The sequence below is a fragment of the Typopeltis vanoorti genome, chromosome 5, assembly GCF_054136105.1.
Source record: "Typopeltis vanoorti isolate ZY-2024b chromosome 5, IOZ_Tvanoo_1.0, whole genome shotgun sequence".
Taxonomy (NCBI): Eukaryota; Metazoa; Arthropoda; class Arachnida; order Uropygi; family Thelyphonidae; genus Typopeltis; species Typopeltis vanoorti.
Window position 1 is genome coordinate 55,681,914 of NC_143553.1, and position 16,465 is coordinate 55,698,378.

Genomic DNA, 16,465 nt, shown 5'->3' on the forward strand with positions numbered 1-16,465 from the left:
ATCTAACTTATGGAGACTGAGTGGGCAGTTCAATCTCCATTGGTACCAATCAGAGATAGATGACCCAAGGCTATCACTAATTAAGTGGTACACAGTGAAGAGAGACGGCTCAAATGTGCCGCCATCTCGTGGTTCCTAGCACAATAGATTTAATGTCTGAAATAATGTGGGTTCTACGGTCGATTTTCTTGAGTTTACGGGACGAAAAACCCGCTTGCCCGTGCCAGAGATCGACTAACTCGGGAACCGGTCGAAAAAAGGCTTAGAAAAATTTCCTGTAGTCGCCAACTACACTCGAAACCAAGTCTTCCTTTCTGCGGCCAAGCGCCATGGCGTGCAAACGCCACATCCACTGAGCTACACAGGTTACGTTATAATAAAATGTATTTTTATAAATTAATTCTTTGTAAATGTTAAAAAAAAAAAATTGAATGCAGTTTATTCGAGTCTGATAAGACATACATTCATTCATGTGTATGGCTCAGCCAGATTAATAAAGATATATAATTTCAAGAGACAAGCTGTTACTCCACTAGAACATAGCAAATGGACAGATATATTTTGCATTGTTCACTCACAGGTGGGTCATCAGAATTCAATAATACATAAGAATGGGTAAATGCGTGTGATATATAGGGTGATCAAAATTAAAGTATCCCAGTTTATGGCTTTGTGGAATATCATCCAAATGCTGAGAAACTTTGCAGGAATACATTATGCATCATGTGGAAGCAACATCTTAGAAAACAAAAATTGGTTCCAATACGAAACAGAAGAGGCGTTGTAAACAATGCAGGGAATTTGCATATCATGCAACTCAGGAGGGTTTATAAATATGGACACAGGATTTCCCCTTCATTCTTGTTAATACCGTCCACAGTCATGGCCCTAAACTAGCCAAAACGTAATTAGTTCATGAAACTGTAGTACTTAAACAATTGCAATTCTGCTACTGCACTCCGCGAATTCGGTCACCTGAACAAATGTCGAGAAGTCCAAAATCTCCATGTGGCTGCGACGAATGATTAGCTATTTTGAATAAACGGGAACATAAGCAGTTAGCCTGTTCAGAAGTCGCAAAACAATCAGATCACAAGTGAGCGAAGTTGCTACTGCTATTGTGGAGCAAGCCATGAATAACAGCCTTGGATCCTGCAGTGTACTTGGTATATGGAAAAACGTGATGTGCCTTTCACAGCTGTGGAAATTTCAACGGAAGATTTTGTATTTGTACCCATTCAAGATAACTCTGACATGGATTGCGCTCTCATGAGTAAAAATCCACTGATATTCTCTTTAATATTCGTTGCTCGAGTGGAGTTGCACCTTTGGGAATGATTTTATGGTTATATGAGGCTCATTTCACCTGAACATACTCATTGCCTAGTATGGGCTATGCAAAACCCGTATGCAATTCAAAAAATTCCTTTGTATTCAGCCAAAGTTATTTTTATTTATTTGCAGATTTACAACTTTGTTCATCATTGGACCATTTTTCTTTGAGGACTTTCGCCAGTCAGGTCCTTTGATTTTCTTAGTTACTGTGCAGAGGTATCCAGATATGTTAGGCAATTTTGTTGTGCCACAGCAGTGCCTATGCATGGATTCACCTATTTCATGCAAGATAGGGTTCATCTATACGTCGGTCGATCTGTGCAGGAGATTCTTCAGGAACATTTCAGAGAAGCAAAGAATGATCAGCCATGTGACCATTCTTTCTTCCAGTCTATATCACCATATTTGAAGATTCCTATGATAATTGTTTGGCCTAGACTCATTGTGCTGATCTGCAAATGTACGTCATCCATGGTTTTCTGGACCCCCAGGTCTATAGCAGTAACCAACATCATATTTTGTCCTATTCACCTTTATCTCGCACGAGACAGCTTTAAATTAACCATTTCCCTCAGATTTACAATCTTCCTTGACTTATACTTTTTTGATTGAAGTTCTTCAGCTATTATTAACAATACCCATTCTCCTGTCCTATTTTCTCCATCTATGAAAATTGAACATCTGTTATATTTAATTTCTGTAACCATGTAATTTTCTGTCAGTTAGGTCATGTTAATATTAATAATTTTTGGCCATGTCGAGCTGACCAATGAGAAAAACTTCTTTATTTGTTATACTTCGTGCATGCGTGTAAAAGTAGTTTGAGACCAGAATTTGTTCAAGAGAAACCTATTCGCAGCGAAAAGGTCACCGTATGGTGTGCCGTTTCTGCCCATGGTATAATTGGGCCCTACTTCATTGAAGAGGGTCGAGTAACCGTGACCTTGAACAGCGAACACACTAAATCGCGAATGTATTGGTTCCGTTCACCCAGTAGATGCATAGGTTGTGTCGTGCAAAAACATTCTATTTCCTGCACCGATATTCTAACAGTACGGAGCAACCTGTCACATATCGCGTGGCTCTAGAGCCTATCAGAACACTTCCTCGGGTGGTTTATTTTGAGGTTCACAGAATTCCTGTATCCTTTATATTCTCCTGATCTCACATCACTTGATGCCTTCATTTGGGGTGTGAAGAAGGAATCTGTATTCCACCATGACCCGCCTTCATCAACTAAAGGATAAATTATACAATATGTCCAGTAGATGTTCCGACCCTTGTTCTCCAAGATGACAGAGAACCTTTGCGTGCTCCACGAAACTTGTCTTGAAAGACAAGGTGCACATTTCCGGCACGTAATCTGCTGTTTTTTTCGACCAAAATTCCATTAATAGTTGTGAATGTACATATCATGCATATATATCTTTATTAATAAACCAGTTTATGCAATAATAGAGATCATTTTAGTCATTCAATACTGTTTGTTTATTTATTGCGCCATGCTAGACATCCTTCAAACTCTCATTTGCATTTCATACGTTATGATTCACTGCTTCCATTACATTTCCACAATTCTGCCTTATATGCCTTCATTTTTCTGCTCTCGACACGAGTCGTAATTCTTGCATTCGTCTTCGAAATATTTCTACCTACATTCTCTCTGTTCTCGCTTTCATACAACAAACCATTCACTCTCGACGATGAATACAGTAAACATATATTACACCTATATTCCAAGCTTTTCAGTGAATTTCTGTAGTTGAGATGAAGGCTAGGTCTTGCTAATGTCGTTTTGTTATTGTCGTTATGCTAAGAAACGTTCTCATATTCGGATAAATTTCACATGTACATTCTTGGATGGAGAGATTTCAATAAGTATAGACTCAGCTCTTGGTAGGAAAAACTGGGTTCTATTCACGTCAGTGACGTGAGGAACCTTAATCTAGTCTGTTTCAACAAAAGGTGAGTTAGCCAGTCTCCCACGGGAGTATAGAGATTTTTCACCCTGAAAATTCTTCCAATTCTCTCATGGTGCAATCATTCTGTATCACAGTTATCATAGGAATGCAAAAAGATTTTGCACCCCGCAACAAAAAAAAACAGCCCTACCGCCTATAAGAACACACACACACACACACACACACACACACACACACACACACACACACACACACACAGTCAATTAGCATAGCCTGATTCATATTTTGAATTATTCCACAGTAATTAAAAAAAATGTAACATAAATTAATTATTACTAAACCGAAATGAAATCTCTTTTATTCTAATTGTGCTGTAATGTGATAATTTCTCCAACTGATACTCGGGAAACATTTTTTATGAGATCACCATAATATTTATTTTTTCCTCTAGATTAATGATTTAAGAAAGAAATAGAAAAAAAATAGACGCTTTTAAATAAACTGCTTTCTTAATTAAATTATTTTTGTACTATTATTATTATCTTAACCAACAATTCAGACCACATCTTCCTCCCAGTATGTTCCTCAGGTCAGCACATAAGAAATTCAGGATTAAATTTGAAAACTACAATCATCCCAATAATAGTAATATTCCGAGATGTATTTCGTCATTTGTCATTATAGATTCTTCTTCTTCTTCTTTCACTATGCCTTATCCCATGTTAAACGTGGTCGGCGCATCGATCTTTAACCTTCCTCTTTCAAGTTCTCCGGTCCAGGGTGTCCTTCGGACTCCATCCTTTCTCCCTAAGATTCTCTGTCACGTTATCCCTCCACCTGAGCTTGGGCCGGCCTCTTTTCCTCCTTCTCTCCAACTCTATATACTCCACTCGTTTACCAACATACTCCTCACCCTTCCTCTTCACATTTCCGAACCACCTCAGCCTACTTTCTTGTATCTTCTTGCCAATTGGTCCCATCTTAACCGTCCCTCTGATGTAGTCATTCCTTATCCTGTCCTTTTTTGTCACACTACTCATCCATCTCAATCTCTGCTACCTCCATCTTCCTGTCCTGTGCCTTTGTTATAGGCCATTTCTCCGTGGCATGGAGCATCGCCGGTTTCACTACCATCTTGTACAGCTTTCCTTTCCTCTTACAACTCACTCTCTTGTCGCATAGGACCCCACTCATCTTCCTCCAATTCATCCAACAGCATGTTATTCGGTGCTGTATTTCCTCATCCAAGTCACCATTCCTCTCGACAACCGACCCAAGGTACTTGAATTTCTTAACTGAAATTAGCCTTTCACCCTGAAGTCGTATAACCATATCCTCGTCACTCCCCGTTGATATATATTCAGTCTTCACCCGATTACTTCTCATGCCTCTCTCCTCCAATACCTTTCTCCACTCTTCCAGGGTATTTTCAAGCTTCTCTCGGGATGATTCACATAGAACAATGTCGTCGGCAAACAGCATTCTCCATGGTGCCTCCTTCTTGACATCCTCCACTAATACATCCATGACCAGGTCAAAGAGGTAGGGGCTCAGCACTGACCCTTGGTGTAGCCCTACGACAATGGAGAACCGTTCTGTCATGCCGACACCAGACCTGACCTGAGTTTCTGTCCCTCATACATCTCCTTCACCATCCTCACATACTTCTCCGACACCCCCTTCTTCCTCATACACCTCCATACCTCCTACCTGGCTACTCTGTCATATACCTTTTCCAGGTCTATAAACACCATGTGCAGGTCCACTTGCATCTCTCTATATTTTCCCATCAATCGCCTTAGCGCAAATATCGCATCCGTTGTCCCTCTTCCTGGCATAAATCCAAACTGCTCCTCACCAATTTTCATTTCCTGCAGTATCCTCCCTTCAATTTCTCTTTCTCATATTTTCAGTGTGTGACATCAGCTTGATCCCTCTATAGTTGCCGCAGTCTTGAACATCTCCTCTTCCTTTGTAGATTAGGACGAGAATTCTTTTCCTCCATTCCTCTGGTATCTTTACCTGTTGAACTATTTTACTCATCAGATCCCATAACATATCTATGCTCTCACTGCCCAAACTTTTCCACACTTTCCCAGGTATCTGCTCTGCTTCCATAGCCTTTCCATTCTTCATTTTTCTCAGTACACAATCCACTTCCTCTCTACTTATGTCTTGAACCGGTCTTTCGTTTGCCTCTCTAACCTCATGCCTCTCTCTCGGAATCTCCTCATTTAGTAGTTTACGGAAATATTATTTCCATCTTCCTCTGATTTTGTCCTCCTCTTGTAATATTACTAATAAGGCATCCTTATCTGCTTGACTGATGTTATATCTTTCGATGCCTTATCTCTGGCTTTTTCGCTATTCTCAACAACGGAGCTTCACTACCGTTTCTCTCCAGTTCTTCATCAACCTCATCTTCATAAACCCCTTGCGACAGCTCTCTTTGCATTTTATTTCAGTAATCTATATTCCTCCTTGTCGGCTCTAGTTCAAGTCATGTCTCATTTTTCTTTGCCTCTTTCTTTTTCTTGATCTCCAACTGCACCTCCTCATTCCACCACCATGCCTTCTTATCCGCAGGCGGTCCCTTTCCTGATGTTATGCCAAGCACCTCTTCTCCAATTTTTCTAATATTCTGACTATTGACGTCCCACCATTCTTCCACATTCTATGGTAACTTCATTTCTTTCAATACCTTTTCTTTAAACATATTCCTTTGGCCTTCCTCTTCCAATTTCCACCACTTTATTCTCCTCTGTGTCTGCCACTTCCGTCTATTCTTTTCCCCTTTTATATCACAGTCTACCACAACCAACCTGTGCTGTGCCGCTACACTTTCTCCATTAATCACTTTACAGTTTTTCACCTCCTTCAGATGTTTCCTACGGCACATAATATAGTCAATCTGACTCATTCTATCCCCGCTCTTATAGGTTATCAGATGTCCAACTCTCTTCTTGAACCACATGTTAGCTATAGCCAGATCGAAGGCCACAACATATTCTATGATTCTTTTACCTTCTTCATTTCTTTCGCCGCTATTCCAACCCCCATGTACCCTTTCTTCAGATCATTCTTCCGGTACACCTCGCAGATTTCACCCTTCAGCTCCTTATCAATGATAATTCCAACTCCGTTTCTTCCCTTCTCATTCACACCGCTATAAAACAGTTTATATCCCTCCGCCAGCTCCTTTGCTTTATTGCCATTCCACCTTGTCTCCTGCACGCAGAAGATTTTCAGCTTCCTTCTTCTCATCATTTCCACTATCTCTACTCTTCGTATTCATCGTACCTACATTCAGCGACCCGATACTTACTTTACACACAATCTCTTTCTGTTGGACTCGCTTCTTTAGCCCAACCCGTCCTTGGCTCAGTAGCCGTAGCTCACTTCTCACAGTCCTCGGGCGACAGAACTGCGCGACGTTTACGGGGGAAGCCCTAGCCGTGTTCCTTTCTCTTGTTATCCAACATCTCATCTTTGGTTTTGGCATGGTTTTTTTATGGCCGGATGCCCTTCCTGACGCCAACCCTCCCCATTTATCCGGGCTTGGGATCGGCACTCAGAAGAATAATTTGCCCTCCCCAGTGGCTGGGTTATTATTTGTCATTATAGATTCATACTTTATTATTTCATTACTTAATTGATCTCGGGAATAATACATTAAGTTTAGCTAATCTACATTCACAGGCTATATGGAGAATCATTAACTTTATAATAAATAAAATATAAATCAGCTAACGCCTTTTATCTTTTGGAGACCGACCGGGCAGTTCAATCTCTACCAGTAGCCAATCAGAGATTATTATCACTATCACTAATTATAGTAGCCGTCGAGGAAGAGGCTGGCAAACAAGTGTTGCCATCTCTTGGTACCTTACCTTAACAAAATATGTCACTGGCTGAAATAATGTGTGTACTACAATCGATTTTGTTGAGTTTACGGGATGAAATACCCACTTGCTTGTGCAAGATATCGACTAACTCAGAAACCGGTCGAAGAAGGGCTTAGAAAAAGTTCTTCCAGGCGGCGACTAGACTTGAATTTACCTCAAACTTCGAGTGACCAAGCGGAGAGGACGCAAGCGTCACTTTATGAGGCTACACAGGCCTCATGAACTTTATTTTTAGGTAAATTAATATCACTGAGAAAATCGCTTTTGTAGATTTTACTTTTCCCTATACCACTTTCTTCTGCATTTACAATACTCTCAAACACCTGAGCAGGTCGTATTTCTCATATGCAGACATAGGTTTCTGAGGTTAAGCAGTTCTGTAGGTAATTTTAGGTATTGAGACCTCATAATAATGTAAAGAGTTTATTAAAAATTGACCATTAAAATGCTTAGAATTCCTACACAATCAAATAAAAATCAAGGCTTGATTTTACATGTAGTCTCCCTTCATCATAGATTTATCTGCCACGGACCTAGAAATCACTTGTGCCTAGAAAGCTAGGCACACGTGAACCAGAAAACGTGACAATAACTAGCAGTGTACCAACACGCATATAACACGTGAACCACAGAACAACAACTAGCCATAAACACACACCAATAATAAAAGTTTCGTATCTCACAGATATAACGCGCGCAAGCATACAATTTATCTGCAGCGAGGCAGTGTAGGATTCAATTGTTATGTGCAGTGACAAGTCAAACAAATATCGGCGGGTATAGTCGTAACTGACCGAACGTAATAATTCCGACGCTGCGTTAGATCGCAGTGCATTTGTTTCGTAATCTAAAGCGTTAATCGAACGGTTCCAATTATTAGCTATTCGATCAATGTCGAAACATTTCTATAACCTTTACCACGTTATATTGCATATATTTAATGTTGTAAGCATTGTTATTATTTACAAACACAAACAAAATGTAATTTTTTTTGTTTTTTCCTTTGGGGTGGATGCATGTCGCAGTGCTTATGTTCAAGCCGCCACTGCGTAGAATCCTTATTATCCCACGAATTTATGTATACAGTACTGAGTTGTATAATTTAGTGACCATCAGATGACGGCACTCTTCCGTACCCTTCTCCTCACTTGAAGCTGTTTATAATTAGTGATATTCTTCGACCAGCCATCTCTGATTGACTACCAGTGGAGATTAAATTGCTCTGAGTCTCCAAAAGTCAAACAAGGTTAATTGGCCTTGCTTATACTCTGTAGGGAATAAAAGGCGTTAGAGAATTTATTATTGTTATTTGATATCTCCAACGAGCTCAAGACTTTTCGAAGAAGGATATTTTCCACCAGTGCTTTGATTGGAAAGATCTAGGCTTGAATCCCAACTATGCCACGAACCTTCATCAGGGTTTTTCAATTAAATATTTGTTAGTTGTTCTCCTCCAGGAAACTCGGATTTTTCGGCCCTTAAAACAATCAAACTCGCCTCGTAAGCATATGTACAGACACGAAATACTCGACTCTAGAAGATGCAGCAGGGAAGTGGCATTAAATTGCCTAAAGCCCTAATTAGGTGACACTACCCACCTCAGTCAGACTACACTAGGATAGAAATGCATATGTTCGCTGATAAATTTGCTTGTATGCGAAATGTAAAACCAGGCTTTCCAAGCGAAAAATTCCACTAATATAGATTGACTCTCTTTCTACTGAAAGATCAGATATAGCTTATTTTCATAATGATAAAACTCCAACTCAGATCTTTTCCAATGGAAGGGAGTACGTTCCTATTTTTCTTCCTCGCAAGCTATGGATGAGTGATAAAATCATTTCATCCGAATCATTTGATAGATTAATTATCGATTACTCCGAAGGTAACCTTCCAATAGATTATGACCTTCACCATCCAGTGAAATACCACTAGTCAACTTATGGGAGCAGTGAATTTGGGAATTCCAAATAGTGTTTAATCTTCAATGCACAAGTTCTTGTTCTTGTGTATTGAAGAGTAAAAAGTACCACTCATATCTGAGTGGTACTTTTTACGGCATGTCTAACATACTTGGACACTCCGAAACTCCTCCATATCGAGGTTACATCAGTAAAAATGGTACTGCAAGCTAAGCAGCAGATAAAACACATGTCAGAAGCTGTTATGAATGGGTCAGGGGACTTTCTCAAATGGCACATAATCCCGTTACTATAGAGAGAACGAGAGAGTTTAGAGAGTGGTATGTGGGAGGTAGTGTCTAGGAAACATCATGGAATGGCATGGAGTTGATCGCTCTCTGTATAGGTGGTGTATCTAAGAGTTTATCTCATCTGAGTGCATGCCTCCAATCCATCTTCTCATCTAAATATAATGAAGTATGCATATATGGACAGTTACACTGCGACTAAATCATTTCTCGTGCAAAATCCAATCACAAGATAAAAAGGACCGAGCACAGCATACAAACTATATAAACATTCTTGATGCTGTTCAGAGGAAAGCAATTCGATGATCCTTTCTTACCTCAGCGTCTATCTCACAGATTCAGTGGCAAAACATTGCATCTTTTAATTGACTGTGTCCAAAAGAACATTCATTTAACAGATGTTTCAGGACTGTGTCTTTTCTACCGATAATGTAAGTACCTGTACAAAAGTATCAACCATTATTCCACCACTTTCTCTTGAGCCTGTTATTACAACAAGAGTAATACTGCCCAGCATCCCTTTTCTGTGCAATAAAGACGCTGCACTTTCTTTTCCCTTTCCTATTTTATTCAATCTATCTCTGTCGTCTGAAACAGTCTCTCAATGAATTAATCCTAAGCAACTACAACTTCCAACTAATCAAAAAAATGTCAATTGATTTGGTCTATCTCTTCACCGCTTGACCCCACGGCGCTGATTTGCCTATAGATATTTCGAACTCTCGTGTATGGGATCAACGCAAAAATAACGCAAAAATCTAAAACAAACAAATAAATATAGAAATATATTCGTACAATTAAATATCGATAAAAATGTTAGCTACTAAAGATTGAAAAATCGCAAATCATAATCATTTGTATATTACTAGCAACATCACTTCTGAATGTAGTGATGTTACCAGGGTGACCCCAGCAAAAATATTTCGTACTAACTTATGCATGAAAAAGGTACTAGATCTGAAAAAGAGTACTAAATTTTCATTTGCTTTCGTTTCACTCTATTTAAGACATTTTACGATATTACTGCCTTATTATCATAGATGAAGTCAATGTAAAACCGCTAAGTTAACACATGTACAACAAATATGAAAAGAAAAAAAAAGTCAAAACTCACCTCACTGTAGTCATCTATGAGTCTAAGAGCTGCAGTTGTCAATCATCATAACAGAAGTCCCAATTGTAACTCTAGCACTTCACATGTGTATTAATTTACCATATAATTTTTAGCCTCATTTTAGTGTTTAAAATAATGTAACATTAAATATTCAGTTATTTATTATGCTATACAGGGGTTCCCACCCACAAGAAAAATACTGGAAGAATTTATTCTTTATTTTTATCAGGTTTTGTTAAATTAATGAACTCTTCAAAAACAGTAAAATCTGTAGCTGATGAAGATTCAATTTTTCTTTTGTCAAAAGGAGTCCATTCACCTAAGGAGTTTTTTTTTTTTTTTAAGATTTCATTACGTGAATCTACAGCCAATATATCTTATAAAATATCTTATAAAAAATATTCATTTTTTATAAGATAGTTACATTTAGTGCGTCTACACTGTATTTTCTTAGCAATTTCACTATCAGGAGGAATTGTTTTCAATAGAGTTGGAAGAGTACCCATAAGCCACAAAAGCAGATTGTGTTCGGCATCCAGGGCCATTCCGTTGGTTTGCGACTCCTGAGTGCAAAATTTTTGTGCCCCCTTTCCATTAAAAATTAAAGGATCCCGAAGTACAATAACACGTTTAGAATCATTTTATTATATTGCACATTAAGAAGAATGTATATTAAAATAAAGAAAAAACACAAATAGTAAAAAAAAATTTTTTTTATATAATAAACGAACATATTACTGTGAGCCTGTGTAGCTCAGTGGATGTGGCGTTTGCACACCATCGCACTTGGCCGCACGAAGGAAGACTTAGTTTCGAGTCTAGTCGGTGACTAGAGGAAATTTTTCTAAGCCTTTTTTCGACCGGTTCCCGAGTCAGTCGATCTCTGGCACGGGCAAACAAGTTTTTCCTCCCGGAAACTCGGGTTTTTCGTCCTGTAAACTCAAGAAAATCGACCGTAGAACCCACATTATTTCAGACATTAAATATATTGTGTTAGGGTTAGGGACCACGAGATGGCATCACATTTTGAGCCATCTCTCTCTCTTCACTGCGTACCGCTTAATTATTGATAGCTTTGGGACATCTGTCTCTGATTGGGTTACCAGTGGAGATTGAACTGCCCACTCAGTCTCCAAAAAAGTTACATAGGGCTAAATGGCCTCGCCTACTCCCGTATACGGGAATAAAAAGGCGTTAGCTGATTTTTTTTTTACATATTACTGTTATGTAACATGGAACACGACCAGAAAAGAAGAAGAGACTCTCAAAATAACTCAGCGTGCAATGGAACGTAGGATTTGTAACATCAACAAAATGGAACATGTCAGAATCACGGAACTAAGAAAGCGATCAGGCATAAAAGATATGGTAACCTTAGTATATGAAAGCAGGATGAGATGAGCAGGTCATATAGCCAGACTCAGGAATAACAGATGGACATATAGAATATTCAACTGGCAACAAGAATAACGAGAAAACTAGGAAGACCACCTAGAAGATGAGAAGATCCACTAGTGAAATCTATGGGTATAACATGGAAGAGAAGGCTCAAGATCGAGATCATCGGAGGCATCGTTGTGATCTGCACTCATGGAGAAATCCTAAGTGAAACACCGGTCCATCAAGAAGAAAACTCAAGAAATTCCGAGAATGTTTGTTTAGTGTGCTGAGAGCAGTGATTAAAGTAAGTTGTGTTGAAGCTCGTACCATTTATTTAACTATCCAGCGATTCAGCCCCTCATTGAAATCTCTCATATTCGAAGGTGACAAATATGCACAAACAGTTCAGTGTATTATTTATTCCATATTTTGTATGAATGTTCGATTATATCGCCCCTAAATTGTGTCCCCCGGGTTCATTGTACCATTTGCACCCCTGTACGGAAGGGACCTGTCTGCATCACATGCACATAATCTTAATTCTGCCTCTTTAATTTATTTTTCTGACTGGTATTTGGAATTGGATTTAAACAACGACATCATTCCTGGTGTGCTTCTTTTAGATTCTACATTCTGCTAGTGTTTTGGAGTGTTTGCACAACGAATCAATAGACATTTGCTACCATTAATGCTTATATCACAAAATTTACAATAAGCAGTGTGTCCTTTACTTTTCCCTGAATAAATTCAGGATTTAAGAAAGGGATCCTCCAACCATTCTTCTTTGAATTTTTGCTTATATGACTTTTTCGTCTTTTTAGAAGAACCTTTTTTTATCTGTGTGAGAAGTGGTTTCTTGTGAATGGGAAGGGCTGGCATTGATATCTTCACATTCAATAGCTCGTTTATGTACTTTACTGACTCGTGCACTATACATTTTCTCCTGAGATTTAGAATGAAATTTAAATTTAGAACGTTTTTCTTGTCACTTGCCCATATTTAAAAATAAAATCTAAATAATAATATTTTCGATGAAGAATTAAACAAGTTTTTGTTAATAAAATTAATAAAAACAGTAGACTTCTTATAACGCGCATGAAGTGTTTGAACAGCGAAGTATATATTTTCATTGGCTAATACCAGTCGGATTGCCTAAGTACGTAATCGTGGGGGTTGAGAGAAGACTAGCGAACAGTGAGAGGGATAGGAAAAAAGAGAAATCATATTCTTGTATCACTGAATGTGACATATGGAGAAGAGAAAAATATTCAATTCATATGTCTAATTCTCATGTTATTGCTGTTATTATTATTATTATTATTATTATTATTATTATTATTATTATTATTCGCAAGGGAAAAAGTACTAGATTTGTTGGCGAACGTACCAGAACACTAAAAATTTATAAATCGTACTAGATCTAGTACGAAAGTACTAGATGTGGTCACCCTGGATGTGCCGTAACAAGGGCACATACAGGGTGACCCTAGTAACATACAGGGTGTGCCGAAACAAGGGCGTTGCGAAAGAGTTGCCCGCCATTGGCGCTACTAGGTTTGAGGCGCAAAACGTGAAAAACAAATAAATAGATATAAAAGTCCGCTATTTTATATTGTGTTTTTAAATTTCGGCAATACGCCGCTTTAGACACACAAATTTTGCAACACACTGCAACTCATTTTGATGAGGTTAATAGTAAGTATTTAACATATTGCATTTAGTGAAATTTAACTTTTTACATTTAAAATTTTCAAACTTTTGTCATTTTTGGGTTAGGGGGCACAAGTTAGACACTTGCTACAGGCGCTTCATACCCTCGTTACTCTACTGCTTTCCCCCTTCTTGGAATGAAAGATGTTAAAGTTATTTTAAAAATGTTATTTTAATTTATTATATTTTCTATTTTAAAAAATAATTATTTTAAAGTTATTTAAATAAAGGTATTTTAAAATGAATAAAAGGAAATAAAAATTTTATTTTACAGGAAAATAAGGCTCTTATTGCTGTATGTATTGCTTGACTTGTCCTGGTTCTCAGAAAAAAATTGCTTGAATAGACGAGATAAGTTAAATATTTTGGACTATCAAGATCAGTAATTTTTCAATGATTATTCGCTTTTCACTTTTAGTTTTTCAATAAATTATTTAATTTCTTTCCGCTTGTTCGCAAACTTGTTTATCGTACATACAAGGGAGGATTGAAAAGTTCTGACAAACACCTAAAAAAAATAACTATTTTTATGTCTTATAAAAAGCCGGCCAAGGTTGGTCGATTGGTAGAGCCTCTGCTACTAATGGCTCAGTTAAGTAAGTTTGCGCGCGGTTAGTAGTTGGAAGGAGAGCAATCGTTCGATGCTGTTGGCACACTCTCCATCGATGAGTCTTTGGACTCCCTGGAGGTGTCAAATCATAATAATAATCCTAAATTGATGAATATGGGGGTTAAACAGTTTTAAGGTGTGTTCTTTCTTGCGGTTATATCACTTTCTTTAATATCATTTTTGTTCTAGGTATTTATCAGAACTTTTTAGCCCACCCCCTCGTATGTTTAATGAATTTGAAACTACAGATTAAAGTAAATAAGTGGTCCTAGTGATAGATGCACGAGTCGCGAAAGCGTCACTTTTGCAAACGTCGACAGGTGGGTTTTTTACTTACGCTAGTTTGCGTTTACACGTCATCCGATAGACATTGGCCCAATAGAAATGGGTACACGTGATGTCAACACGTTTCTGCCAGTGTTTCCACTGAAGATTTGTTTGTAGTGTGGTGAATGGTGTGCTTGTTTATGGGTTCCGATCCTTTGGATCGGGATACGATCGAGAAATGTTGGGTGTTGTATAAGATTAATGGCTAAACGTTTTTGGCTTTTCGTTGCATCTGCATCGGTGGGATTTCTGTTGATATTAAAAATCGTATGTGCACATAATACGCTTAATATTCATCAGATTCCAGATTGTGTTTCCACAACACAACATGCACGCTATTACACAAATGTAAACGAAAACCAGTTTACGAAACGAAGGTAAGTGATCATGAGATATTCATTAACTTTTAACTTTCATATAACACTTCGTAGAAACACCCAAACACGTTAATTGGGCATGTGTATTAGAACATTGTTCATGCACACATTTCGCAATTTTTATTTATTTAGCATTATATATTACTTTATTGCTATTTTTTCAAGTACTGTTTAGCCATTGTATTATTATTATTATTTTTATTTACTATGGAAATGGAAAAAAAAAGGCAAGAAATTATTATCATTATTATTTTACTACGGAAATGGAAAAAGACAACAAATTATTATCATTATTTATTATTATTATTATTATTATTATTATTATGGCTTCATAGAGTCAAGACTCATCGCTGGAGACCTTACATTGACACACTAACCATTATTCACACAATACCTGTCATACTTAAACTCATTCACAGACAAAGCACTCACAACCACCTCTGGCAATGCATTCCACATATTCATCACTCCCAAGCAAAACTAGTCCTAACACCCATGTTAACCACACTGTTACACAATTTCCAGGGATGACCCCCCCCTCATTCTCTCCCTTCCTGGACTGTACACAAAAAAAGTCATCGGTATCAATCCTATAAAACCCTTTTAATAACATAAGTTATTAAAAGGGTTTTATGCCTATCAGCGATTTTGGAGTCCATAGATCACAGTAACCCTTAAGTCCCTTGCGTCATCAACGTCTTGCAGTTCAGTTCCATTAATATAGTACACAGCACATTATCTCAGTGATCTCATCCTCCCGAAGTGCATCACCTATACTTAGCCACGTTAAACTGATAGCCATTTGGCTTTGCCCATACAGCAGCATATTTAAGTCATCCTGCAAGATATCTACATTACCTTCATTGACTGTCACTCTTCCAAATTTTGCATCATCAGCATACAAGTGGATAGTTCCTGTCAAATTATTTCCAGTATCATTAATATAGAAATACAACAACGGACAAAGTACTGAACCTTGAGGTGCATCACTAGGCACCTACCTTCTGGACTCAGCTCCTTCAAAATGCACTCTTTTATATCTGTCTATCAGCCACCCTCCAATCCAAATCACCAGCTTTAGATCCTTTCCCATTTGATCCAATTTTTACAACAGAGTTCCATGTGGAATCCTGTTAAATGCCTTTGCAGAGTTCAGCAGTATCTCCACAACTGCTAAGCACAACTGCACCATTTTTCGGAGTTTTCGAGGAATTCCCAGCTCTTCTAACACCTGCCATATTTTTGGGCATATTATTGTGTCATAGGCTTTAGAAAAGTCTATGAAAATATTATGAACTTCCCGGTTATATTCCCAGCACTTTTCAAAAACTTGGCGCAGCGTGAAGAGTTGGTCTATTGTAGAACGGTTCCTCCTGAAGCCCATCTGGTAGTCACCAACGCACTCTTCTGCATATGGTGTGAAGCACATTAGCATGATGTTAGACAGCACCTTGTAGCCAGGCGACAGCAGTGAGATGCCCCTATAGTTGCTGCATTTAGCCTTATCTCCTTTCTTAGATCAGCGACTCCTTCCACTCATCCGGCAGCCGTTCTTCTCGCCAGGTCATCAAGATGA

At 38.2% G+C, this 16,465-nt stretch overlaps 1 protein-coding gene across 3 annotated transcripts in view; it reads left to right on the plus strand.

Moving 5' to 3' along the window:
• Positions 1-14,281: 14,281 nt before the first annotated feature.
• The window catches only part of LOC150106429 (eukaryotic translation initiation factor 2-alpha kinase 3-like), a 326,794-nt gene continuing 324,610 nt past the window's right edge, over positions 14,282-16,465 (plus strand). For all 3 annotated transcript variants that reach the window (XM_090393133.1, XM_090393132.1, XM_090393130.1), the window contains exon 1: positions 14,282-14,889. In XM_090393133.1, the coding sequence (XP_090249259.1) occupies positions 14,714-14,889 (176 nt within the window). In that variant the 5' untranslated portion in view covers positions 14,282-14,713. The remainder of the gene's footprint in view (positions 14,890-16,465) is intronic.